Source organism: Contarinia nasturtii, unplaced genomic scaffold (assembly GCF_009176525.2).
Source record: "Contarinia nasturtii isolate CC-2019 unplaced genomic scaffold, AAFC_CNas_1.1 Cnas_scaffold_187, whole genome shotgun sequence".
Classification (NCBI taxonomy): Eukaryota; Metazoa; Arthropoda; class Insecta; order Diptera; family Cecidomyiidae; genus Contarinia; species Contarinia nasturtii.
The window spans coordinates 7,760,461-7,787,513 of NW_022197544.1; the positions used below are offsets into that span (position 1 = coordinate 7,760,461).

Consider the following 27,053-nt stretch of genomic DNA (forward strand, 5'->3'; position numbering starts at 1 on the left):
TGGATATTATTCATCTCCTTGTGCTCCTTCTTTAATGCATATGTAAGCTCAACCTCTTTCTTTCATTCTGAACTTTGTAAGTATTGCCGGTAATGGATTCGGATAAAAATCTGTTTTCATTCGTGTGTTCTTTTCTTTGGCTCTTTTTCTCTTTTAATAAATCCACATTCTCTTGAAAGTCACACCATTTAGTATCTGATATATATGGAGAATGAAACATGCAACAACAAAACACACACACATGGGCGCATGTGTGTGTGTGTGTGTGTGTGTGTGTGTGTGTGTGTGTGTACCGAGGAGCAGAGTGTGAAATTTAAAAGTGTTAATTAAGTTATAATTAAGGCCCTTTTGAATGATGCATTTCTTTTCCCATGTGCACCATGATATACGCACTGCATTTATAAGAGATATATGTTTCAAGTGTGTATTTTTATGAAGGCTTTTATGCGCGCACAAAAGAAGAGCGAATAAAAAAAATCGCATGAAGCAAAAACAAGAAATGCATCCACAAGTCAATCACTTTTTACACCATGATCTCACTCTGTCTCTAACACGTTCCTTTTTTGCATCTTCTTTTTTTTTCGCGCCTCGTTCTTTCATCAAAATACTGTGCTACCACATTCGATTTGATGTTGTTGTTGGTGGCTGGTTTTTTTTCTCTTCTATTTCCCAGTTGCGCTTGTAACGCCGCGCACGCTGATGCTCAGCACTTACAAGAGTGACGGTGTGTCGTACTTATTATATATTTGCAAAACCGTTACGGATGCCATGGTTGGCGAACGAATTCGCGCTCGCGCTCGTCTCATACTATTTCAAAATACGAAAATTATTACGGCTCATTTGTTATTTAGTTGAAATTAATTTGCACGGGTGTGTGTGTGTGTGTGTGCGAGCGCGCTTGCATTCGTCATATACAATGAAGCGGCAATATTTCCTTTTGGCATCAGGCATCAACAGCGAAAGAGTGCACTACAGAAATCGAGCACCAAACATAAAAACAAATTATGTCATAAAGCCCATAAATCGTAAAATAAAAGAGAAATAAATGCGATGCATTCAGAAATGCTTCTCGAGGCATTTTAACGCTGTAAGCGATGACGACGACACGGTAAACAAGACAAATGGAATAAAATACATTCTATATTTCACACATATTTTGCAAGCAAAAGAAACAGAGATGGATAGAGTGGATAGGGAACGAGAAGAAGAGACAGATAGTGAGTGGTTGCAACCACATGCACAGATATGAATATACTCGAGACGCAAATCGTCAAGGAGCTATGAATACCACTTCCATTTAAAATGAATGATTTAAAATTTTAATTGTCAAGCTTTTGCAATCACGGCACAACGAATAGCATGGCATCGCACAGCACAAGATTCAGGTGCAATTAATCATCACGACATAGAAAAATGCCTTTAAACCACATTAAACCAGATAAATTAAGTAATTTTTCCATGAATTGCGCATATTATCCTGATCATGAAAAGAAATAATAGAAAAAAAGAAACAATTGAAAAAACTTCCAATTTCTACTTACAATTAAGAAACCCCAATGCATCTTAGCTTAATGTAATTGCATTTATAAATCTTTAGACAATTTGATTTTGAATGTTCGTTTTCGAAAAATGCTCAAAAATTTAGAGCTTTTCACTTATTTATATATACCCTTTAAGAAGACGGAGAAGAAGAACAAACACACACAAAATTACCTATAACAAGTCATTTAACAAACCAAAAAAAAAACATGCATTATAATGATGATGTTACTTCACTGGTCCAACAATTAAACTGATTGAATTAGTTCAAATGCAAACGAATTGGAATGAGCATTTTTGTTTTGTAGTTTGAAATCGGTTTCCAATTGAGATGAAAATGAAATGAACCACGAATTCATGAAACAGCAAATTCTTTGCGCAGCAGTATGATATGCAATTCGTTGTGTACATCGAAAACATCGGTCTGGATATGTTGTTCGTTTGTGTCCCCCCGGCGACCGCATACAGCAATGGTTTAATAACATCATTAGTCGTTTGGTAGTTTGAGCCATTTTTCTCATTCCAAAATGCATGATAAATTTTAACATTTGGGTAAGTGATTTTTGATTATCATGCTATTAAATGCCATTCAGCTCCTAAAAAGAGAGAATATGAAAACAAAAAAAATACACAAAGAAATTTTTCGTCGAGATATATACATTTTAAATAAATGTGAAACGACAACCACATTGCACTGCAGCAAGTCAGCAGTAACAGACACTTTTGATCACATCACAACGTGAGCATAGGTAGAGAGTTTTTAATATACATTTAATTGTTGGCTGCTTTGTATCTCGTGAAACAATTCATTGGAAAATATAATCCCTTTTTTTAGTCTGTCTATTCCTCGCTCACGACTTTGGTCGCAGGCAATGGTGAAGCATTTATTAAAATAGTTAATAGCATCGTTTCATTCATTCTCTCTCTCTCTCTCTCTCTCTCTCTCTCTCTCTCTTCCTCTCCAGTTAGAGAGTGGTTTAATTCATTGTGCGTAGTTCATTTTTATTGGTTGACATGTGTCTTTTTAAGTTTCCTCTCGTGAGCTGTTGCACTTCAGCAATTTGCACATACAAACACACGGCTAATCCGTTGGTTGGCCAACTGGTTTTTATTCTGTAACCTAAAGATGAACGCCACACGGCTTATAATAATTAGTAAATATTCGATTTATAATCGATTAAATTTTTTAAAATCTTATCAATTGAGATTTTGTTTTGTCACGTTGCATTCCCTTTTCTTCTTCAATTCATATGGCAGTTCGTCGTTTTTATACTCCAACTTTTCTTTGAAATGCAATCATAAAAAATGAGAGAAAAAAGAAAACATCCGTTCAAACAGTTGAACTAAAGTTCCATGAAAACTTTCTTGTTTTCATTTGGTTTGGTTGGATGGAAACAGGCGACTCATTCTACCAATGTAATGGCCTTTAATAAACTTTTGATCTTTTGAGATAGCTTCAGAGTGAATGAGCAACTGACTATGTGCGCATAGAAATACCGACCGCACACCAAGCGGTTCCAATACCACTCCTCATTCTTGCGCTTTTCTCAATATTCAAAAGAGAGAGAACGAAAAAAAAAACAATAACAACAGAGAGAAACCAATGAAACGTTAACATTGTCTTTATTTTCTTCATATTATTTCAATTCTCTTTTCAATTCATTAAAAATATGCAATTAAATTTTCTCATCGTCGTCGATTCCACAGAGAAAATAAAGATAATTCGCGGAGTCAAAGAGCAATCAAGCAGCCACACACTTGTCTTTTTTTATTGCTAGTTTAAATGCATTGACATTGACCATTATAAGTTAAAAAGATCACAATCTATGTTTGTTTTTTATTTTTTATTTTATTTACGTGCATCCCCAAATGTAATTTTTAATTTGAGGCATTAACAAGCGACTCGTTTTTGGAAAGTTTTCAAAAAGGTAAAAAAATGTCGATATTATAATTATTTTTTCTGATGAAGGGCATTCCATGGATAATACGATTTGTGTGCTTGATGTTGGTTCGATGGATATTTATAGCCTGGAATTTGATTCGGATGTACAATTGGGTTTGAATTCAGTTTCCAACCAAATGGCGTTTGTGCAGGTGGTGGAGGCGACGGCGATGACTTTTTGTGTGTAAAAATCGTTATTGTTGAATGAATTATGCCACCTGGTTGTGATATCAAGCGGATTTCCGTTTTATTTTGATGAAAACCACCGCCAACGATCGACGCAAATGCACCATAACCATTTTGAACATTATCGATCACTTGAATACATTCAATCGTTTGGGAATTTTCCATGCCCTAAAAGAGAAAATCAATACAAAACGATAGAAAAGCACGGTAAAAGTTCAAAATCTTTGTTATTTGAATTGCTATTATGGATAAAGCAATACACTTACGGGCACTGGATAGATGACACTTGCGTTAATAACTTTTCCTGAAACGATTGGTGGTGGTGGTGTAGATGTTGTTGTTGGTCGTCGACGAAATGAAATGTTCGATAGCCAATTGTACCATCGTCGAACTGGACGTGATGGCATGTGAATAGCGTGCGGATTATTCATGGTGATGACTTGCGTGTAAATTGGTACCAATTCATGAGCAGTTCTTGAACAATTCCCATAGAATAAATTGTGTTGAACAGCACTGGAATCGTAAATGATGAGGCCACAACAAAATAACATTGACAAAAGTAAACTTTTCATTTTTGTGCGTCTCTCTTAACAAAACCAATTAACAAAAGAAAAAAAAACTTTTTTATTTCGTGCTTGCTTCAACGATGTCACTTTGCTCGCTGAAAGTTTGAAGTCACAATTTCAAGTCAGCAATCTAAAGTCGCAATCGATAAATACGTGGTCTGAGTCTTTTTGATCGGTGTATAAATAGCATTTTTGATATAAAACAAAATAAACAAATCTGGAAAAATAATAATAAATGAGATCAATGCGCTGGTTTTGTTTTTGTTTTATCAACAATTCAAATTGTTTTTTTTTTTTTTTGTTTGTATCGATTCTTTATTGTTCGTTTGTTCGCATGATCCATTTCGATTTATACACAACAAGAACAAAAGTATATAACAGATAAATGTTTATATTTAAAAATTACTGACGCTATAACGATATTAATAGCTTGAATCGATTAACTTCATGATAAATCTCATTGAATCTCACAAGAAATATAGAATAACCGTATTTTAATTGCGATTATATCCGTATGGCTGTTGATAGTTATTCGATGGATAAATCCAACCGGCTGGCGGTGCAAATTGAGATGGTGATATTACATTGTTTTGATACGATCCCATACTATTCAGATTTGAACAACGCTCCGTAAAAATGTCGACGTTAAAACGGATATCGTGACCCGTTTGAGATTTGAAATAAATAATTACATGGCCCCATCTAATTCCGCCTTCTTTGATCATAGCAAATCCACCTGTACCATCTGTTGCATTATCTTTTATGATGATGCAATTTATTAGACATACCAGTTCTCCATGCTGATTGCAAATCGGAAAATATAACGGCATAATGAAGAAGAAGAGGGAAAAATATGAGATTTTTTTAAAAAAGATAACATAAAGTGTAAAAGAAAATAAAGTAAAGAATAATACACAAAATATGTTTAATCTGTGAAAATCATTGACATATATTTAACTGGTCTGTTTGTACAGCTTTTTTCACATGAAAATTTGTGTAATTAAAAAAAAAATCTTACTTCTGGAAAACGGCAGGTTTCTTCTTTCTTTCGAAAATAACTAAAAAATCCAGTATTTGGTTTATGAATAACTTTTGATACAGATGAAACTGTGCCATTTGTTATGTTACACGAACCAATGATTGAGTTATGACTCAAGCAATGAAATTGCTGGGCACATGACAAAAATACTAAAACACTAGCAAATATACACCAAAAAAATTGTTCGCGTTCCATTATCAAGCGCACACGTCTGATTATTTTCACAGATGCAAATCAACTGAGATCTGCAACGGTCTCGACAAACCGTTTTCAGTAATCGAAATTTAAAGGAAAAAAAACCTTATCTTATCACCCCTTCAATGTTTTAACACAACTAACAAGCGGAAACAATTCTATATTAGTTTTTACCGTGTATGCGTGTGTACACGATAGAATGAATAACCAAAGAATTGAAATTAAAAAATGAAACTACCGTGTTTTCGTGTTTCGTTCTACAATATAATTTTATTTGATTTGATATCAATTCAGTTCATTTTCATTTTCATTAATCAGTATCGTGACTGTTTTGCGTGCGCACGATGATGACGAATGACTAATAGCTGACTACCAAAAATGCCACCACGGTGAATTTGATGGAGATGTTAGATTTTGTACAAGAACCGAACTTCTATTGAACGTTGATATATTTGTGGGTTGAATCCAACCGTATGATGGTGACGGATTTGTGGGTGCTGCTTTTTGAATTGCATTTTGTTGATATGAATTATTTCGCATATAAACGGCATTTAATATGATTGTGTAGAGCATCGATTCGCCTGGTTTTGAGCAAAAATTAATGGTAACATAGGTTTGATGCAGACCACCATCAACAATTTTCACCAAGCCACCTTTTCCAAATCGATCAGCGTCCATCACTCGAATGCCGGCAAGCCACAAATCCGAATCAATGCTCTAAACAAATTATGCACACAACAAGGGAAAAGAGGGTTGAAAAACGATTGTAATTATAATGCGAATAATAACATAAAATTGCACTAATTGTACTTACTTTGTTTGATGGAAATGTTTCGTTGAAATTTAGCACCGGCTTTTGCGAACGAGTGAAAAAGTCAAATATCACTTTATACCATGGTCGCTTTGGTGTCGGATACTCTTTTGTTGTGTTATAAATTACCATTGGACGAAAATCACCAATTTCAATGTTATTTGTTTGAGCATTTACATTGTACAACATTGATAGATGCAATAGTAAACAAACTCCCACTCCAACAAAAATTCTCATTTTTAATATGTAATATAAACTATCAAGCTGTGATAATAATTCGGTTGTTTTTTTTGTGTCTATCACACTAGAATGATATAATCAACGTGGATATTTTTCTTTAGATAAAATGTTGACAGACGTTTTTTTTATCTCTTGCGTCTTTTTCTTCGAAAGAAGGGTTACAAAGATTTATGCGATGTACTTATTGCAAAAACAAGTGAATAATGAACCGAAAATATGCGCATGAATATCAAAATAAACAGTTTTGTATGTGTGTACGCGCTACCGAATCTCGCCGATCAATGAAACCCGAATGAGAACGATAAAATAGATTTAAAAAAGAATGAAAAAAAGCCCGCACACAAGTGCACACCAATTTATATACTTATTCTATTGTACAGAAATGATGCTCAACAGTTATGAGTGTATTTTGTGTTTTTATTTCTGTCATCGTCTCGCAACCGCTCGCAACAAAGTATTTGTACAGATTCTGTTGAACAGAAGCAGTTTTGTTTTAATTGATTCAGCACGAATTCAACCTGAGAATCAACGGCCAAATAACCTATTTACAATCATTTTATTGACAAAATAACATTTTTCCAATGCCTTTTTTTTCGTTTGCCAAAAAAGAAGCAAGTTCAGTTTACTTTATAAATAGAAGAGATAATATTTTTTTCGGTATTACGTCATCGAATTAGCAATTACTTAATTTGTTATGAGAGACGAGATGAGCAGCCACACTTTCTTTATCGCATTGTACACACGAGCAAGGGAATTGTGTATATTTAATTTATTGTAAAAGGCAATGTATCATCGGTATATGACACCTTTTTGGCGCGCTATTTGCAAGGGCGCACACTTTTTTTTCTCACTTCATCTCCAGTAGATAAAATTGATTTAGAATAAGGAAAAAAACAGTTATATCAATAAACAGAATGAACTAGAAACGATAAGATGGAATTTATCACGGCATACAAAAAAAAATACAATGGACAATGAAATGCAATCTATTTGGTTATCACACTTTTCTTTTTATTCACATGAATTTTTTTTAAAAACTCACATTTTTTGTGTTTACTTGAATGACTCATGCTTAAATGAATTTAATATATATCGTGAGCCATCGTGTGATTTCATTATTGCATTAAAAACAAACAAAACCAAAAAAATCAAACGAGGAAGAAAGAGAGAGAAGTAAACTGCACACGTTCTTCATTTTTAGACGTAAATTAAAATGGTTGAATGAATTCCATGGCCACGTTTCGATACTAGCTCCATGCTAACGAATGTATGACGAACACCACCCTTAATAAAACGTAGTATAGGTCCATGACCAGATTGCTTATCATTAATATGAACAATTCCACGAATCTCGGATGTTGTATTTGAGAACTACATGTACATTGTCAAAATGAAAACCGAAGAAAATATTTTAAATTAAATAAAAAATTGCGAAAATAATGAAATAAATCGGAATGATTACATTATCTTTTGATGGCCAATCGATGACAACGGTTTTCACCGATAACATTTCACCTTTGACGATGATATTTTCTTTGAGCGCAAGATTTGGTGTGGTTTCACCAAATGTTTCCGACGTACAAGTCACATCAGCGATAGCACAGAATAAGCTGAGAATTACGATATTAATCCAAATGTTTGCCATTGTTACTTGTCCAAACTGAATTTCGTGTGAAATAAATGCGATCGCGGTACGATCGATATATTTAAAGACTAATCCGTTTAATTTAAACAATTGACCATTTTATATAGTTTTTGGTTTTCGATATCAGATAAAAACCGAAACCGTTGACCATGCATTCAATTACAATCATTACAATAATTTGTGGTACTAATTTTTTGATAATTTTCGAATTTAACGAGCAATTTAATACGGTTGAACGCGCGCGCGACTTTGATCAAAAATTCCATTAAATGCGATTAGTTGCATTATTGTATTTATTCGTAGTAGTAGTAGTAATAATCATAAAATGTATATGATTTATGTCGTAAAGAGCTTAAATTTAAAGAGATTAATTTTTTTCTTCTGTATTTTGTTCTATGTGTTTCAGATGCCTTGGCATGAAATCGCCGTTTATTGAATTCAAAGCCCATCACATCGAGGTGCTATCAAATCTAAGCATTTCATTGAATTCAAGCGATCCGAATGGTGGCGGCTTCGGCAACAACATGATGAGCGGCAATTCATTCAGTTATGCATTGGAAGCTGCGGGTAATCATTCGATTCAGAAACAATATATGGATATGGTGAAGAAACAACAGAAATGGGTAATATCAACGTCATCATCGTCAACGGAAAATCCGATTGTAATGGCTGCAATGAATAACAAAAAAGAGGTCACATTGATCGAAACCAAAGATCAAATGGATGGAAAACGATCAATTGATCATATTGATCGTAAGTACATTATTCCATTGGCATTGAAGGTGGCAAATCCATCGATGGTAACTTCTGCATCGACCACCACTACAACAACGACAACAACAACACGAAAACCACCCGTTTTACCCGATACATCACCGAATATTGACGATTTGAAGCGTCACATTTTAATGTTGCAAAATTTAACGAAAAACGATGAAAATTTCCAAAGTAAATTTGTTGTTTTTCCAAGTTTACAGCGCACCGATGCCCCTACATCGACCACAACATCAACGACCAGCGCCAGTTTTACAACAATTTATCCAACACAAAGCGTTATCGAACATATGCCAACTACGGTGCGAATACCGACAATGCGTTCAACAACAACGAAACGTGCAACAATTGCAACAAAACGACGATCATCGTTAAATGTGCCAAAACAAACGTGGCCAATATCAAAAGAGGAACAAAAACCGGAAAAAATAACAATTGTTCCACAAGTGTTTTTGCAAAATGATCAAACACCAATGAACGACGATAGTTTTGAGCGTCCACCACTTGACGATGCACATAATTACCAGAGGCAATTGAATTCACCGTCATCGATGTCGTTGTCATCATCATCGTCATCATCGTCATCATCTTCATCATCGGTGTCATCCTCGCACAAATTTAGCTATACTGATTCAAAACCAGTGTTTTTGTCGTCATCGACCAAACGTAATAATCAACAACAACAGCAACAATACGCGACCATCACATCGAATGAACATAAACAGCAACAGCAAAAACCAAAGAAAAATGCCAACGCAAACCAACGAAATAAGGAAAAGCAATTAAGACGTGAAATGCGGAAAAAATGCAAAGAGGCTCCATTGGACCAGAAAAAAAACTGCACAAAAGCATTTCAGATTAGTTTCAATTTGACATCGGCCGCAGCTGTGGCTGCCATTCGAAATACCAAAACGAAAAATAGCGAACACCAATCGATTGGCGGTGACAGTGGCATTGGCACCAACACAGAAATCATTCGATCGAATGGATCGTCACGATTCAAAGCAAACTATGTACCGCCACATCGAAATATTCAACCACCACATTCGGTTAATACAAATAAACGTCCCGATGATTTTCTATACGACGCTGGTCATATGAATGATGACAAAAAAAGCAATGATGATGACGATGACGATGCTGCATTGAAGCAATCAATTTTACAACGAACTATTCGTAGCCATCGTCGCCACCAGAGACGTAATGCATCAGCAGTGATTAATTCGATGTCACGTCGTGACCATCCTTATTCAATAGTAACACCGATTACTTCAATAACCATAAATGAAACAGCAAGTGCTGGTGATGCGACAGCAGCAGCGGCGGCTATCTTCAAAGAAAAAATCGATTTGAATCCTGATTTATGCTATAAAATCACCGGATTAAGTTACGGTCAACAGAAATTATGTGCATCAAATACACAAATTATGCCAGCGATAAGTCGCGGTGCCCGAGCAGCAATACAGGTTCAGTTCAAAAAAAATATATATATTCAGTAATTTAATACGTGCGCTCACGCGTAAAACTCGCCACAAACACACATATGGACACAACGAACAGTGTGGACACACGAGCATGCAACAGTTTCAGTGTGCTTTGTACGTGCCAGCATTTGTGTATGTGTGTTTGAGGTGTTTACATTATCATTTTTTTATTAGTTGCGCACATTTTTTTTTTCTTCTCATCTCTGATTTTGTGATAATTAGCATTAATAGCGGTATGTTCTTCTGTTCCCATCACCATTCTGGTTGATAATTTTTGCACGCGCGATTTTTGCTTTGCGGCCATTTCAATGGTCAAACATGAACTCTTCACGCTCATTGCAAATCTTATTCATTTGACATTTTTTGTTCGTTTTTTTCCCTTCCTCTTCTTCTTCTAAATCGGTGGCTTTCCTTTTCAATGACTTCAACAAGTATTCCGGTATTTTGTTTTGCCCCCCTGCAGAACATGTATATTTTTATCGCATTTTTTTCTCTTTTGTTTCTCTCTTCGGAGACAGTCTTGATCATGATGTTTTCTTTCAACGAAATCTTCTCTCAAAGCTGTTCACTGGGTGATTATATTGATGGATGTATGATGACCGTTTATGTTCCATCATCGTACGCAAGCGGCACGATTGTTATGTAAATGTATTTAAAAAAAATTCAATGAAAAAAAATTCATATAAATATACTCCGGCGTGTATTTTCCACCCGTTCATTATTGCGCTAACTTAAACAGTGCGTGAAATGATTTACCTGTTGTCTACAATCCATACGCAACACACATTCACTTTATGTTCCTTCTGTTTAGTAGCCGCGGTGTGATGAATGCAATGTTAATTCTATATATTGCTATAAGGTGATTCAAACCAACATGTTAATGATGATGAAGATAATAATATTGCATTATTATTATGATGTCGTCGTCGTTGTCGTTGTCATTCACTTCTATAATAAACGGCAGAATGTTCGTCATTTTTGCTTCTTCTTTTTTTCATTCATTACGTTGTTAATACGTGGACACATCGAATAATGTTATCACCTCATCGTGGCTCATATTGACGTCGAGCATTCAATCTATTTCTAAATTTCTCTAAATCGTTTGCAACTGTAACTGGTCAAGATTTTACATGTGAATTTTAAATTCAATCACATTTAATGACAATCCATTTACAAACGCATGAAATGAACATAACCATTTAGATCACATTTGAATTATTTAAAAGTGGTTTTTTACGCAATACACGCATTCGTCGTCATCGACATCAATTTTTCGTTTTTAAATCCGCTGAGAAGATTCGGCCCAAGACCGCTGATTATAGTTGTTTTCAGTTATCGATAAATTTTTTAAATTCATGATCAAAGTCAAATTTTCAGTTTTCTAATGAAAATATCAATAATAAAACGACGAATGGAAATTTTATTTCTCTTGCTCTGAACCATTTGAGAAAACATACGTTAAAATAACTGGCTCGCTCCATTAAGTTTTTTTTTTAAATTGTCGATAAAAATTAGAGCGAACGGAGAAACTTTGAATAAAAAATGAAAAAAATTGAATAATGTTCATGTTATTACCGATCCTCGTCTAATCGACAATATATTTGACCAAATAATTATACAGAAGAGGAAAAAAATATTGCATACCTCCTGCATCATTTAAATACAGTTGATATTTGGGAATTAAAAATCTCATAATTTTCTTCGATCCGTCGCAGATGTTCTATTCCACTTGTAATAGCTAACCGAAGCTCTTCAGACTCATCACATCATCGTTCTTATAGATTTCACAAAGAAACACACTCACAACATTACAATAAATGCAATCTGAATGAATTTCAATAAATTGGTCTGTGAACGGCTCAGGTTTGTGTGTGTGGTCTTTTCTTCATTTTCGAATGAGCTTGTCGATGCGTGTGATGAATCGATGAAATCATAATCGTAATAGAGCCCAAAAAAGGGAATTTAATTCTTTAAAAGGCACATAATAACTGACAGCACGAACAAGAGCCACGACATGCATACACGTTAGAATGTGGTGAGAGAACAGATAAAACATACACAACGAGACAAATTTATTCGAAATAGATAAAAACCAGAAACGAAATTAATGAATTTTTAACAAACAAAAAAACACACACACCATAATTCTAATCTTGACATATTCGTTTTGTTTCCGTTTCAAATTTGTGGTTGGTTTGAAAAAAAAAAAAACTAATAATAACAGGAATGCAAACATCAATTCAAAAATCGACGCTGGAATTGTAGCACCGTTGATGACAACACTGTATTTGGACCAGTCAGTGGATTGGGTAAGTGACATTTTTTCCCTATTATTTCAATAATTTCAATTTCATATTTTTTTTATTTCGATAAAACTGGGACAAGCGGAATATTCTCAAGGAAATGGGGAATATTCGCGCAATGGATAGAAATTCTTTGAGCAATAAATTGCCCGCCCGGTATAAAAGGGAAACTTATTGCCTCTAATATCGCCATTAGCCTGGCTTTGACGAGCATTTTGCATTTTATTTTCTGTATACAGTGAATAAGAGGATAAGAGCCTTACTAAATGATGCACAATTTGAAGTAGCAGAAAATGTCTCCCAAGCAGAATTAAAAAAACAGAACAGAGAGCACGGAAGAAAGCGAGATGGAGAGAGATTTACAGAATCACAAATTGAAATGTATATTCAAGCGTATCAAATGATATAATAATAGCAATGGAAATGGAAAGTCCTAAATACCAAAAGTACCAGAAATTTTAACCACTTTGTTTCGTTGTCTTTCACATTGCTTTTGTACGGTTACAATGAAGATGGCATTTTCTCTAGAGGTTCTATCTATCTCTCTCTCTCTCTTTCATTCCCATCCTCTCAACAGTCAAATAAATTCAAGCAAATGATATAATGGCATCATTTCTTGAAGAGAGGCAAAATTGCGCGCTTTTTCAACTCTCTTTATTTTTTGTTTTTTTGTTATATTATTGTATCAAAAGAGATAAAATTGTCCAGAATTATTGTGCATTGTTTACGATTTGTTCCTAATACGCGTAATGCCATTTTGGTGCTCGGTACCGACATATAGATTTGAGGATGAGAACTCTCTTTCTCTTGAACAAAGCTGGCCCGAATATGGCTGGTGCACGTTGCTGGTGGCTTTCACTTCACAGAGGGTTTGTCATTTATTTTTGGACCGTAAAATACAATGAAATATCACTGTGTGTAGTATATCTTTTTTTTTCTCTATCTCTCTCTTCTTTCAAATTGTGTGTATATCTGCAACTGAATGCTTTTGTCATTTCAATGTATATTTCCATAAAACACAAAATCCCCGGTAATCATTTTATGTCGCATCCAGCATTCGCTTCACTCCGATTGTGTGTGTGTGTGTATGTCCTAGTGTAGATCTATTCATAATCACAAGAACAGCTTATTCTCTCCGTACACACTCAAATTCGTACTCACTCTCGTACATGCATTCATTTAGCAAATACATAATTTGATTGATAATTATGCACGCTTTACGCTTGATTATCATTCGTTTTTCTGGTTTCGTTTCGAAGTCTTTTCTCTCTTTCTCTCTCTCTCCTGAGCTCTTTTTCATTTTCGAGAAGCCTCTTTTGTTCCCATCTGTATCTGCTTGTTACGATACGGGATTGTTTGCAACCGTATTTCAACTAAAATCGGTTAGCTGTTGCTTGTTGTTCTCATATTTTGCACTAGATCACACATCAAATGCAGTTTTGTAATGCTTTCTATATGTGCGTAGTATGGATTGCGTAATGGATTTTGGCCAAAGTGAACGTCGCTATTGTGTACTATGTGTAGCTTTTATTTGGTATAATTCGACAATTCGTCGTTGCATCACCATCATTTTATTGCAATTTGTGTGCGCATCATTCTCGTCGTGATAACTTTTCTAATAAACGAGAAGAATTGAATGAAACAAAACACGAAAAAAAAATCGCTGTAATCTCTGAAAATGCCTTTGTTTATCCTCAATTAAGTCCGTTTTAGTAAATTTTGCATCCCAATATTCATTATTGCACTATACAATCAATCCAATGAAAATATGAGTCATCGAGAATATTTTCAACGCAAGTTCTTGTTTTAAATCTCATGCATTTGCAAAGTTTTAATTGAAAATTTTCATCATAAGTATGTAATCATTTTCGAGAAAACGTCCACACAATTTTATTATTATTATTTTTTTTATTTTTTGTGGAGATGTGCTTTTTTGCATACACTCAATATCCACTCAAAATTCGTTCATATTTTATAGAATGCATCAAATCATCATGAACACTAAAATCATCAGTGGTTATTCCATTGCAAAATTTACCATAGAGTTGAAATATATTATACCAAAATTGTGAATAACACATTTTATAACATTGAAGCGCATAAAATTGAATTGTACACATATGCCAACAAGAGCCATTGATTCGATCATGTTTGCACAAACAAAATGTGCGCCATTTCCATTCATAAATCTTTGATACTTAAACGCTTTGAAAAAGGGCAATGGACGTGCGGCCAATACTCTTCGGATCTTTAATGGATGCAATAATTGGCCACAACCAAAATGTTTTCGACGATCAATGAATGGCTGTTGGCTATTTTCATATTGCCAAATGCTTGCTCGCTTCATAAATGTGCAAAATTGCACTTTTTGACTATGTTTGTGTGACTTTTCATAGTTCGAGAAATCCTCTTCGTCGCACATTTTGAAAGAAAAGCTACCGCAAATTCGTTTACTCTTTGATGCCGTCACGCATACACGCACACCAGCCATTTAAAAGATTAGGTGGCCGAGGATTAATTCAGGCCACATAATTTCCTGTATGTATATTGTACACACACACACACAACCATTGACTTGCTTTCGGGCACGGAGATAAAAGCATCTAATAAAATTCATATGCTAGATTTTTGGATCAACAAACATTTGATATTTTCGTAATTTGTTTTTGGCATCAGTGGCGATGACGAAAGTAACAAATATATTGAAGATGGAACACAGTGCTCTTTTTTGAAAAGCCGGACACATTTCCACTGAATATCAAATTGAATTGAAACCACTTTGATGTTTTTGTTCATTGTTTTTAGTGGTTAGGCGTTTATTTGATAGGTATTCAATCAAAATGTTTGCATGTGATTGCAAAGCATTCGATTTTAAATCAATAAACGCACAATCTAAACTGATACCGAACAAAAAAGGGGCGAATGAGAGTGTTCGTTGAGAAACACAATTGCCCACAGTGCATTATATTCATTTCGCTTACTATGGGTAATAATAGAATATAATATGGTGAAAATATGGTGCCCAAACGGATGGCTCCGAAATGGCTCCCAACAACACATAATGGACATTTTTACCATTTCAGTCCCTCGTTTTTGTGCATCAAACATGCACGTAACTCATTCATACACCTGTCGGTAATTCTCTGTTGGTTTTTTATTATTTGAACCGAAAAAAATGAAACATGCATTGTAACATAGTTGAAAAGTTTTTGGTTTCGGGCATGTTAATTTATTTTTGAACCATTTGATTGGTTTGAAATGGTATTGATCTCAACTCTTTGTAGAATATTGCATGAATATTAAGGATAATATTATTTATTTAAATTCAAACCGATAAATTGCCATTCATCAAACTCTTTCTTATCAATGAAATCGTTTGAAATTGTCGATCAATTGATATATTTTATTATTATTGAATTGTCACATTTTAGAAAAACAAGGGAAAATATGTTCCTTGAATTTAAAATTAATCTCCATTGAAATCCACTTGAATTGAAAGGATGTTAAAATTTTTCATGTTTACGATTCTTTGAGAAAGTTTATTGATTCGAAAGCTTTGGCTATAATTCGAATTTGTCAATTATTTATTGGTGTGTAATGCACATAAAAACTGAAACACATATCGACAAAGAATGCGTCAATATTGCCAATTGCATTGTTCCTATCTGAATAGTGTTGTTCAGAAAACGATGTATTCAGTGTGCGCGCGTAAAGTCTCTTCCCCGATGGCAAAATGCTTGTTATACATGTATTAATTTCATTGAAAAGAAAGAGAACCGAATAGAAAAACAAAAAATCCGAAGTCAACAACAAATTTTATGTGTGTTTTAGTGAACATAAAACAGGCAAATATGAGTTAAACAGTATGCATTGTGCACACACAAATACGAGACATTGTATCAGTTTTTTTTGTTGAATTGGCTGGAAGCAATGGTTCCCATATAACAATTTCGGTTTCTTTGCCTCGCATTTAATATGTTTATACATACATCGCAATTGTTTTGGCTAGCATCAGCAACAGCGGCAGCAGCATCAAGTTCAGCATTTGTTTCGAAACAAATAAGTAGCTATCACTAAAAAAAACGGTAGCAACCATTGAGCATACATATTATTTTCTGTATCAAATCTGATCAAATTACAGTTACGTGCAGTCATAGCTCCGAATATATCAGTGAACTCTTATGCCGCGTGTGTGCCAGAGAGTGTGTGCGAGCGCGTTTCGATGTGTTCGTTTTCTTCCGGATTTTTGGAATGAAGCGGAAAAATCAAATAACCGTATAGAATAGAGATTGCATCTAATTTGTATATAATAATAGCTATGAGCTTACAATAACCTTTGCTTGTAACATTTCTCTCTCTCTCTCTCGAAATGTTTAACTGACTAAAACCCAAAAGCACTCTGTAAATGTGAAGGAGAGAGAGAAAGAGCGAGCAAGCAAGCAAATATAACCCTTTGTGATGCGAGGGCATAAACAAATGGACTAGTATTAAATGTACTGGAGTAAGCATTGAATGGCGCGCGCGCTCTCGCACATCACCATCTGATACAGTGGATGGCCTTAACCATGATCATTTATGCTGCTGCTTCTGTAGCCGTACACATTATGCCCCGGAGACGAGACAACAAAACCAAGTATAATAAATTACGACTATGAATTCAACATCAAAATATTGCGCTCTTTTCCTTTCGGTCGAAGAACATAAAAGAAAACTACCGTGTACACATCAACAAAATTTACATCCAGCTTACTTTCTTCCCAATTTTTTGTTGCGTTCCAACAAAATAAACAAAACTACAATATAATCTATCTTTGGCGCAAGCTCTCTATCTTTCTCTGACATTCTTCAGCATCTTTCGATTCAAAAATAAATAGAAGACTAATTCATTCAAATGGTTGTTTTAAGAAAAAAAAGAGTCAAAATAAATGGATTGAAATCGGTCGTTTGCCATCATCGACTATCTTTGTCATCCCTCTCAAATCCTTCGTGTTTTTTTGTTGTTTGGCGAACAACAATGGAACAAGCAATTCAGATGAAATTTTCACTACAAATTCATGTACATTTGTGTTCAATGTATTTTGTGCCATGCGGTCATGAGTATTCTTTGTTGCGAAAATGATACAATCATTTTAATCCCATTTGAGCAATTTGGTTAAATGCACCGCGAAAATGTACTGATTAAATTGTTCTATTCCAATGACAACATAGACGAGATGGAGTTTTGTCAGCTCGAGTCGTTAATTTGTGAATGGTGACAGAATGGCCAACTCTTTGAAAGTATACACAACACCATACACATAAAGATTCTTCACATTTTCTCTGACTGAATTTCAATTTCCTGAATTTAAATATTGATTTGATTTTTTCTTTGTTTTTTTTTTCTGGTTTTTGTCCAAAGGCGCAATCCAATCGTAAACGAAATGACGCCTTTTTAAATTGGTTATTGCGTGAGGGAAACAGAAACGGAAAACATTGTGAATTCTCGATTTTCGAGTGGTAAAGGAAAAGGCAAGTAAAGTACCTATGATTTGTACATATGCTGCGACATAATGCACATCCATTATTTCCGCACCGATTTCAATATTGACATGCTGGTTTCTGAACACTGAGTCATCTACGGAACCCGATTGGCCTCATACACAATCTATAACTTCATGTGTGCTCGTTGTGTAAATGTGCTGTGTGTCAAATCGTAAACCGATTATAAATAAAAAAAAAACAAACGGTTTTGAAATGCGTGTGAAATTGACAAACTTGAGTCTTCAAACGTATTCGATCATGAAAATCATTACAGTATAATGAATTCTTTTTACCATACTGCTCATTGAACACTCCCTTCGATTTACTTTCACAAAGGATAGATCGAAGAAAAGATGTGAAATTTCACACTTTTTCTCTATACGATTCATTTCCTTCCGTCATTCATACCATCAAATGTTCCTTTAAATAAAGATCAAAGTACCGCATTTCAACTATAGAGTCGTAAAACTGAAGATGAATACAATAATGAATGAAAAAAATGTAATAATGTCAAATTAAACACAATGAACGCACAACAAAATAGTCAGTTATTAATTTTTGTTGTTGTTGTCGTTGTGCGAGTACCATTCGGGTCTCCCTAACTGGATATGTTATATGTAAAACATGGTCACACACAAATATTCGCATTGTTCATCAAACACGTAACATTATATCATTTCACTTTCTTTTCATTCGTTTGTTGCGCGTATTTGTCGATCGAACCTCTCGTTCGTTTGAAACACAAAAATAGGGGTTACACCACTAAATACGTAGTATACTGTTTTTTTTAATTCTCTGTCCAGATTTACAAACCGTTCAAAATACACAGCATTCTGTTGACGCAAACAACGAATTGAAATATGCTTGCTCGATTTCAATTAGTCTATTGTTGGAATATTTTTTTTCGCTCTTTCTCTTCTTCTCGATTGAGTACAACGATATCAACGACACCACCAAATGCGCACAGATTTCATTTTAACGATTATTATGTAATATTTGTGTTATTTTGACTTACATTTTTTTTTGGTGAGTGAAAGAGAAAAATGTAATTGCTAATTGTGTTTTGTTCGCAAATAGATTCAATTCTTGTACGCTGACAAATTGAATAAACTGTATACATGCACTAAACAATATGAACTTGAAGCAACATCGCTGTATGGTCTCATTAAAATTTAGGTTATTGTACTCGAGCGGTCATGTTCAAAATGTGCACCACTTTTTCCATGAAATGAAAAAACTCGCACACTTTTTTTCCAACATATGGGTTCACATACACTTACCAAGTTATACATTCACAAATTAATATTCTAAACAGTGGAATTGACAAGAGTCTTTTTTTTAAATGATTCATAAAAAAGGGGTAAACGCTCTCATTCTCAGTCAGTCGTTTCTCTCTTTCTACCGTTCTTCGTTTATGAATCAGCTTACTAATCATTTCGGTGACATAATGCAACTTATCACGCCATCGACGACACAATGTATGCATAATATTAGTGTCTGTGTGGTTCTATATGTTCGTTCATTGACTTGATTTGAATAATTTTTCTGAAGCAAATCGAACACATTTTTTTCTCGTTTTTATTCTTTAAACGGGATATCTCAATGGGATTATACATATATACGCCATACATAGAAAAAAGTACACAGATTGTTCATCATTTTCGACACATGGTCTTGCATTTCGTTTCCAATGAATCGCAATTTTGTAACAATTTCGTTTTCTTTTTGGCATCCATATTCATGTGGTAAAATCGAATTTTATTCACGAAATACTCATTGCCAAAGCACACATAAAATGATCATCATGTGATTTTTGTTATCATATTTTGGCAAAAAAAATTATTCAAAAAGTTTTATAGCTTATTGAGGTTTTCGTTTGGCTTACGCATGCATTTTCCATGCAATTTGTCATGGCGTCGATACTGCCACGTTTATATAGCTCACACAAATGAAGCGTAAACAATTTCCGTATTTATGTTCAGCGCATAACTGGATTTTATGCGAGATAGGATTGATTAAATTGAAAAAAAAGTAGTAGTTTGATGGAAGGGCAAAGGGCAAGTGGTAGAGGAGGAATATTTTATCCTATATACAATTATGGAGGAGTTTTCTCATTCGAATGCCTTTCACCCCATCTCATTCGATGAAAATAAAAGTAAATCAGCTTGCATTGAAATGCATTTTGAATGCGGATGGCAATCCAATTAATCTATGCATAATAATTTATTTCTATCTCTTTCTCATTCTTTTAATTTGCAGGTTCACCCGAAATGGCATTCGTGCATGCAATGTCCGCTGCAGCAGCTGCCAGTTTTATAGCACGTGCTTGTCGCGATGGTCAACTCTCAACATGTGGTTGTTCGCGCAGTTCACGACCACGTCAATTGCACAGTGATTGGACATGGGGCGGTTGTGGAGACGATTTGGAATTTGGTTACAAGTAAGTTGTTGCACATTTTTTTCATACGCATTAACTGCGAACAAAAGCCGTTTCAATAAAAACTTGCTCCATAAATATGCACATGTGTCATGGATAACGTCTTAGGGCACAGCTGCAATTGAATGAATATGATATCCATGGCAAAAGTCAAATCGTTTTTATATATATACGAGTACATTTTTTCCGGTTAAATGGCTAAAGCCTCGATGATGGGGATGATGAATAGAAACATAAGTGGGTAATCATCGATGCGCACATATATTTCCAAATTCACATATTTTGTTTATCCATCTATCAACAATTTAAATCTGATTTGATGACGAACCGATTTTCAAATCCGTTCATCTATTCAATTCAAAGTGTTGTTTCTGTTTCTATTTTGCTGTTGGGTAGGTTGCCGCGAACACGTTTGAAATGCGCATAAAATATTAACGACAATGGAATAAGAGCAGTGTCAAAATAAGTCTATGTCAAGTGCACTTGTGATTGAAAATTGCACATGACGTAAAAAAGTGACTAAATGCTATGCCTCATTCGATTGAATCGGTAACAATTCCTATAGGATATAATAATAACTATAGTTCGCGTTTGATATGTACAAGGATATACAAAAAAAACCAACATATTTATGAAACGCAATCGAACAATAACGTGTACACACAAATACGTGGAAACGATATACGACGACGGAAGTGTGCAATGAGGAACGAAACGTGAACGATATTATTATAAGAAACATGATGATTTGGAACGAATTTATTGTTTCAAGTGTGTTGTATGGCGCAAACCTCTTTGCTAGTTCTACAATAACATTCAAACGAAACAAATCCACTAAATCCATAGAGCACACATACCGATCGAGGGGTACATAAATTACCATGCTGCATACAGGAAAAGAAAAAGAACGACAAGCATGTATGCACGAGAGCATGTGTGAGAGAGAGAGAAGTGCTGATGTGCATTTTATGATATCTATTGCGCGGATATTCTTCTCAATCTCAACAATTCAGACCAAACATTTCGCAGATGTATGCGCACTTTCAACAGCTCTCCATTTTATTAATATGCAGTCGTAAAATATTTTTTCATTTGTCTTGATTTGAAGAAAAACAATGCGATTCCTCATAAAATAGAAGCAATCCAAAACTTCGAACATTTCTTCAATCATATTATACATCAATAAATTCTTGTTTTCCTGCCAAGAAAAAAAATATGTCGAACGATACTTCATGCATTTAAATCATAACCATTCACAAAAAAATTTCGAGAAAAAAAAACGTTAACAAAATGCCATAAATTTTGAAGTGAACGCAGATGTTCATGAAATCGTCACCATAAATAAATAAATTCACTTCTGTTTTGGTTTGGTTTTCCGCATGTCAACCACTTTTTTTGCTTATCTGTTTCTCTGTTAACAATTCGCAATGATTCAACATCAATTGCACAGCTTATTCATTTTCCATGTTCATTTCGATGGTAAATGAGCTTTTCAGCAGTTTTTTCCATCTTAAGCAACACATTACGGCTTTTTAAGTTCGAAGCTAAAAAAAACTTTTCACGGTTTTTATTAAGTCAAAAGTTTCCGTCATCTGTGTTCAAATGAGAGATCCGATTCAAACGTCATAGAACATTCGTTTGCTCACTCGTTCAGCAGTTACCCTTGAGAAAACATTCTCTTTGGTAATGCAGAAACAGTATATAACCACAAATGGGCAACGTTTTTCATGCGAAATCTATGTCAAAATTTACAAAGGACGATCATTATTGAAAAAAAAAGAAAGTCCATATGCTTTTACGTAGAAAGCGGGAAACTTTTCAGACTTTTGTCAATTTCATTGATATTTTTAGTATTTTTTTTTTTAAAAACCTATGTAATCTAGCAAGTCTTGTTTCTCACGCGAACTCATCGGAAAACTGCGAGAAAAGCTCACATTTTTTCAAAGAAAATCTCATTTTTCCAGTAGAAAATCCAAAAATTTCAAACATCTACCCAAATAAAAATCGTTAAAAATGCGTTGAATCTCAAACAAGTAATAACGACACTTGGACCACAAACACACTTATTAAATTGGTACGTTTAATTTTTGCACGGGTAGATTTGCAGTGATTTGCTACAAACAGCTTTCTCTAAAAATGATTTTCCATGTAACGGGCGCACATAATGTTTATAAGATGGAAAACTAGTAGTGCACATTTTCCACAAAACTGCGTATGGTTTGCGATCGATTTGTGCAGTAAAATCCAATGTATGTCGTTGAATACGATTTGTTGGCTTTGCGCAACTCGAAACATTGGAACAGGCAAACACCACCGAATAGCAGACATTTGGATGAATTTCATTTCTGTTTCGGTCGCGTGCGCGCTTGACAAAAAATATAACAATTATCGATTTGTTTATCCAACGGTAGTTCACAGAGTGTACATTTACGATGGAGTTTCTTGTATGTTGTTTGAATTTATGGCATCCCATGTGTACGTGTTGCGTTAGCCGGTGATATGTGTGTTCGCCCTCTGATAACGCACTTAGCACACAAAAACAACTGCACTTGTTTGTTTCGAACGTTCTGTGTGGTTCAACGATAAAAAAAAATTTCCGCGTACCAAATTAAACGGAATGAACACGGTCGTGCTGAACTTGGAAACAAGAAATTTTATTTTTGTAGATGTGTTGAACGAATATGATACAATTTATATACATTCAGATTTGTATCCAATGTATGTTTTGTTTGTGTTCTTCACTACGAAATTCTCCAGCTGAATATGGGTTGTAAAAGCGGGTCTTGGTGCGACAGTGCGCATCCTGGTGTTTCATAGTCGGGGTTTTCGGTTGGCGTTGAATGTGCCCAGTTTACAAATGTGCACCAAAAACGCACAAAAACAGGAGGACGTTCGATGTTCAGCCTTAAAATTGGAATATTTCCTACAGAAGGCGTGGTGTATAAACGATTACTATTTAACAGGATAACAGAATTTCATTACGGAAAATATTCCATAAAATAATGCGGTTCGTTTGAACTGAGCACGAGCACTATATGTGAATGTGTGTGCGTATAGAACACACTTTAACCCTCAAACATATTGCATTCAGTTTTGATGTGGTATGCGAATGGAATGTGAAGAATGTGCACGCAACACATTTTCGATGGTATGAAGTGTTGTTAAAGCAATTCCTGAATGAAATTCTTCGCCCCAAAATGTTTAGAGATTCGGTAAAGAGAGCATATATCAGTTTATTCACTTCTTACGCTTGCATATCCCAAAGAGGAGAAAATAAGCAGCAACAGTTTTACATCACTACAACAGGCGACTGGCTTGGTGAGCCTTATTTCGCTTAAATTGCAGAGAATTAAACTTTTTCCGCGATCCTCAATTCACTTACATTACATTGGTGTGATTTGGATAAATATTAGCAAATGGGGGGAAACAAACTCAAATCCATAGATGGATATCACTTTAATTCTAATCTCATTGCGGATTTTGAGGTAAACTATGCTTTTTAAATCTCCTCGAAGCAGGCGTTCAGAAAACCATAACAAATCCACAAATCGTATTTGGAGAAATGTTTAGCTGGAGAGAAAGGCCACCCATGTACACATGGTGTTAGCGCACCGTAAACTCACATTGAATATCTCCACCACCACTTCGTCAGCTGATAAGAGACGGAAAAAAGTGGATAATCGTCGAGTTCGCTGAAGCGTTAGACTTTTCGAAAAAGAATGAACGCCTGGTAAAGTGTGCATAGCTCAAAACCCACAAGTAGACTATGTGACGCTTTGATTTTTTTTATTTCGCAATCCATTCGTCCAATACTAGTAGTATTCAGTCTGATGAATTATTTATGCCATGCAGGATACTTATGAGATTTTGTGAACGATAACCATTTTTATTGCAAATGTTTGTAAAATTGTATTCATTCTTATTCATTGTTATCGTTTTAGATTTTCACAGCAATTCATCGATATTCGAGAAAATGAACGAAAACGTTCACAACGTGGTGTTATTTCAGTGCCACCCAAGTATCCAAAACTTGATGAGGAAAAATCAACAATGGTCAATGAAACCAATAACAATGGCAACGGAACAACAGCAACGAATGCCGTACGACCAGACAATGCTCCAACTGGTTTCAAGCCGGAACACCTACTCGAACTTCAGGAGAAAATCACTAAGGAAATTCTTAGCACGAAATTGGGTGAAAATGAAATGCATGAGCTACAGGTAAATCAAATTGCAAAATACAAAAGTCCGTTACCACCGTAACATTATAACACTTGTTCTACATTTTGCATCAGGCTAAAATCAATCACGAAATTTTGAATTCGAAAGTATTCAATTTGGAAAATCAAGGATATTATGGAAATCAAAAGAAGAATCAACGTGGTAGTTCAACACAACGGAATCGCTATAAAAGTAGTGCATCGGTGAAAGCCCGCAGCAAAATGAATATTCACAATAACGAAGCTGGACGACGGGTATGTATACACTCATTTTTTTATGATGCAGAAGAAAAAAATATAAACGATTTCGCTTGAATCATTTCTATAGGCAATGATCAATAAATCTCGTATTGTATGTAAATGCCATGGTGTGAGCGGATCGTGCAGTTTGATTACTTGCTGGCAACAATTAACATCAATTCGTGAAATTGGTGAGTACAAAAAAAAAAAGAAATTAAAATTGAATAAAATAAACTGATGCATTCGAATTTGGTTAACAGGTGATTATTTGCGTGAGAAATATGATGAAGCGACCCAGGTGAAATTGAATAAACGTGGATATTTACAAGTAAAAGATAATCGCTATCAAATGCCAACAGCTAATGATTTGGTTTATTTGGATGAGAGTCCGGATTGGTGCCGCAATACAAAGCAACTTCAATGGCCTGGTAATATTTTGGATCTGTTTTTTTTTTTTCTTTTGCTGAAATGAATGTGTGTGGAAAGTGAAATTAAATATTATTTCTTTCTTATTTTCGAATAGGCACACATAATCGGGTCTGCAATAAAACATCAACTGGTTTGGATGGTTGTGCAATTCTATGCTGTGGCCGTGGCTATAATACAAAGAAAATTGTGGTGAAAGAACGATGTAATTGCAAATTCCATTGGTGTTGTCACGTTAAATGCGAAACATGCACACGAGTTATCGAAGAACATACATGTAAATAAAAGAGCTATCATGGAAAAAACCAAACACACATTTTGCATGCCTTCTTCACTAAGCATGCATCGGAAAAAAGAAAGAAATATATAGTAAAGGAAAATCATATTTATAGCATTAAACAGTAAAGAGACAAAAAAAAAATTCGAACCGAAATATCCTAATCATAGATTCTTACACTTAGACATTTTTTTCACCCTTGTGAAGGAATAATTATTGAAAATTTCGATGGCTAACGGCAAAGAAGGATGGAATACATGTGCAAGAATCTATGATCTCAATATTCAAAAGAAATAAAAAAAGGGGGAAAGAGAAAACAAACCGAAAAACGTGATAAAGAAAACCAGAAAAATCATAATTTGTTGATCGATGAACAGTGTCGAATAAATGTGTTCAACAATAGATATGTTTTCAGAATAATATGCATGACATGTCAAGCTTTCTTAGATATTCATTTTCCTTTCCTGCCATAACGAAAACGCATTATGCGCAAAAACTATAAGGATTACAATGAAACTGCATTTAGAATCAATCACAATTACAAGAATATATTCAATAAAATAACAACGACAATCGTCACATAACTCGAAATATAAATAAAATACGATGTGTGTACATCAACGGAAATTCACTTAAAAACAGAATCGAATTGATGAATTTTTGCCTACTAAACGGGGCTTTTTGTTGTATTCATATTCATGCTTAAGGAACAAAAATGTCATCGTTCATATAAACACACGCACACACACACATACACACACTTCAATTTTTTCTCTTTCATTCTTTCCATTGTAGCTTTTATAAATATCGCCATCCATCGATTAAAATTAATTTATATACAAACAGCGAGGATCGCAAAATGTTTTTTGAATTAAGACGATACAATGTATCGGATACATACACAAAATAAAATGCATTAAATTATTGATAACAAAACTTATGTAGTAAATATAATATTGGAAACAGAATAAGAAACATTTTACAATAATTTTTTGATGTTTTAAATACACATTTTTTGATATGCAATTTACTGATGACCTACCGAAGAAAAATTCAATCAACAATTCGGTGATTTTTGTTTAATTTGAAACAAACTTCAAGTCTTCTTTTTTTTTTTTCTTTCAATTCAACAAGTAAAGTGTTTGTTAATGAAGTCATTGTCATTCATCAATTAGTTTTAAGACATTTTTAGCTTATATTTATTTAATA

General features: G+C 34.5%; 4 protein-coding genes across 5 annotated transcripts in view; 1 reads left to right on the plus strand and 3 right to left on the minus strand.

Annotated features, from left to right (window-relative positions):
• Window positions 1–26,889, plus strand: part of LOC116352031 (protein Wnt-5) — a 43,744-nt gene extending 16,855 nt beyond the window's left edge. For both annotated transcript variants that reach the window (XM_031784233.1, XM_031784234.1), the window contains exons 3-10: window positions 8,570–10,403; window positions 12,646–12,730; window positions 20,504–20,684; window positions 24,623–24,902; window positions 24,977–25,156; window positions 25,230–25,332; window positions 25,402–25,569; window positions 25,665–26,889. In XM_031784233.1, the coding sequence (XP_031640093.1) occupies window positions 8,570–10,403; window positions 12,646–12,730; window positions 20,504–20,684; window positions 24,623–24,902; window positions 24,977–25,156; window positions 25,230–25,332; window positions 25,402–25,569; window positions 25,665–25,852 (3,019 nt within the window). In that variant the 3' untranslated portion in view covers window positions 25,853–26,889. The remainder of the gene's footprint in view (window positions 1–8,569; window positions 10,404–12,645; window positions 12,731–20,503; window positions 20,685–24,622; window positions 24,903–24,976; window positions 25,157–25,229; window positions 25,333–25,401; window positions 25,570–25,664) is intronic.
• Window positions 3,266–4,390, minus strand: LOC116352032. The gene is made up of 2 exons (XM_031784235.1): window positions 3,934–4,390; window positions 3,266–3,835 (listed from the first exon to the last, which is right to left on the minus strand). The coding sequence occupies exons 1-2, from the start codon at window positions 4,237–4,239 to the stop codon at window positions 3,491–3,493; spliced, it is 651 nt and encodes a 216-aa protein (XP_031640095.1). The 5' UTR covers window positions 4,240–4,390; the 3' UTR covers window positions 3,266–3,490.
• LOC116352033 lies at window positions 5,710–6,810 on the minus strand. Its single transcript, XM_031784236.1, has 2 exons — window positions 6,282–6,810; window positions 5,710–6,184 (listed from the first exon to the last, which is right to left on the minus strand). Exons 1-2 carry the CDS (start codon window positions 6,513–6,515, stop codon window positions 5,837–5,839), a joined length of 582 nt encoding a protein of 193 aa, XP_031640096.1. The 5' UTR covers window positions 6,516–6,810; the 3' UTR covers window positions 5,710–5,836.
• On the minus strand, window positions 7,573–8,219 carry LOC116352034. Its single transcript, XM_031784237.1, has 2 exons — window positions 7,981–8,219; window positions 7,573–7,889 (listed from the first exon to the last, which is right to left on the minus strand). Exons 1-2 carry the CDS (start codon window positions 8,161–8,163, stop codon window positions 7,716–7,718), a joined length of 357 nt encoding a protein of 118 aa, XP_031640097.1. The 5' UTR covers window positions 8,164–8,219; the 3' UTR covers window positions 7,573–7,715.
• Window positions 26,890–27,053: the final 164 nt, after the last annotated feature.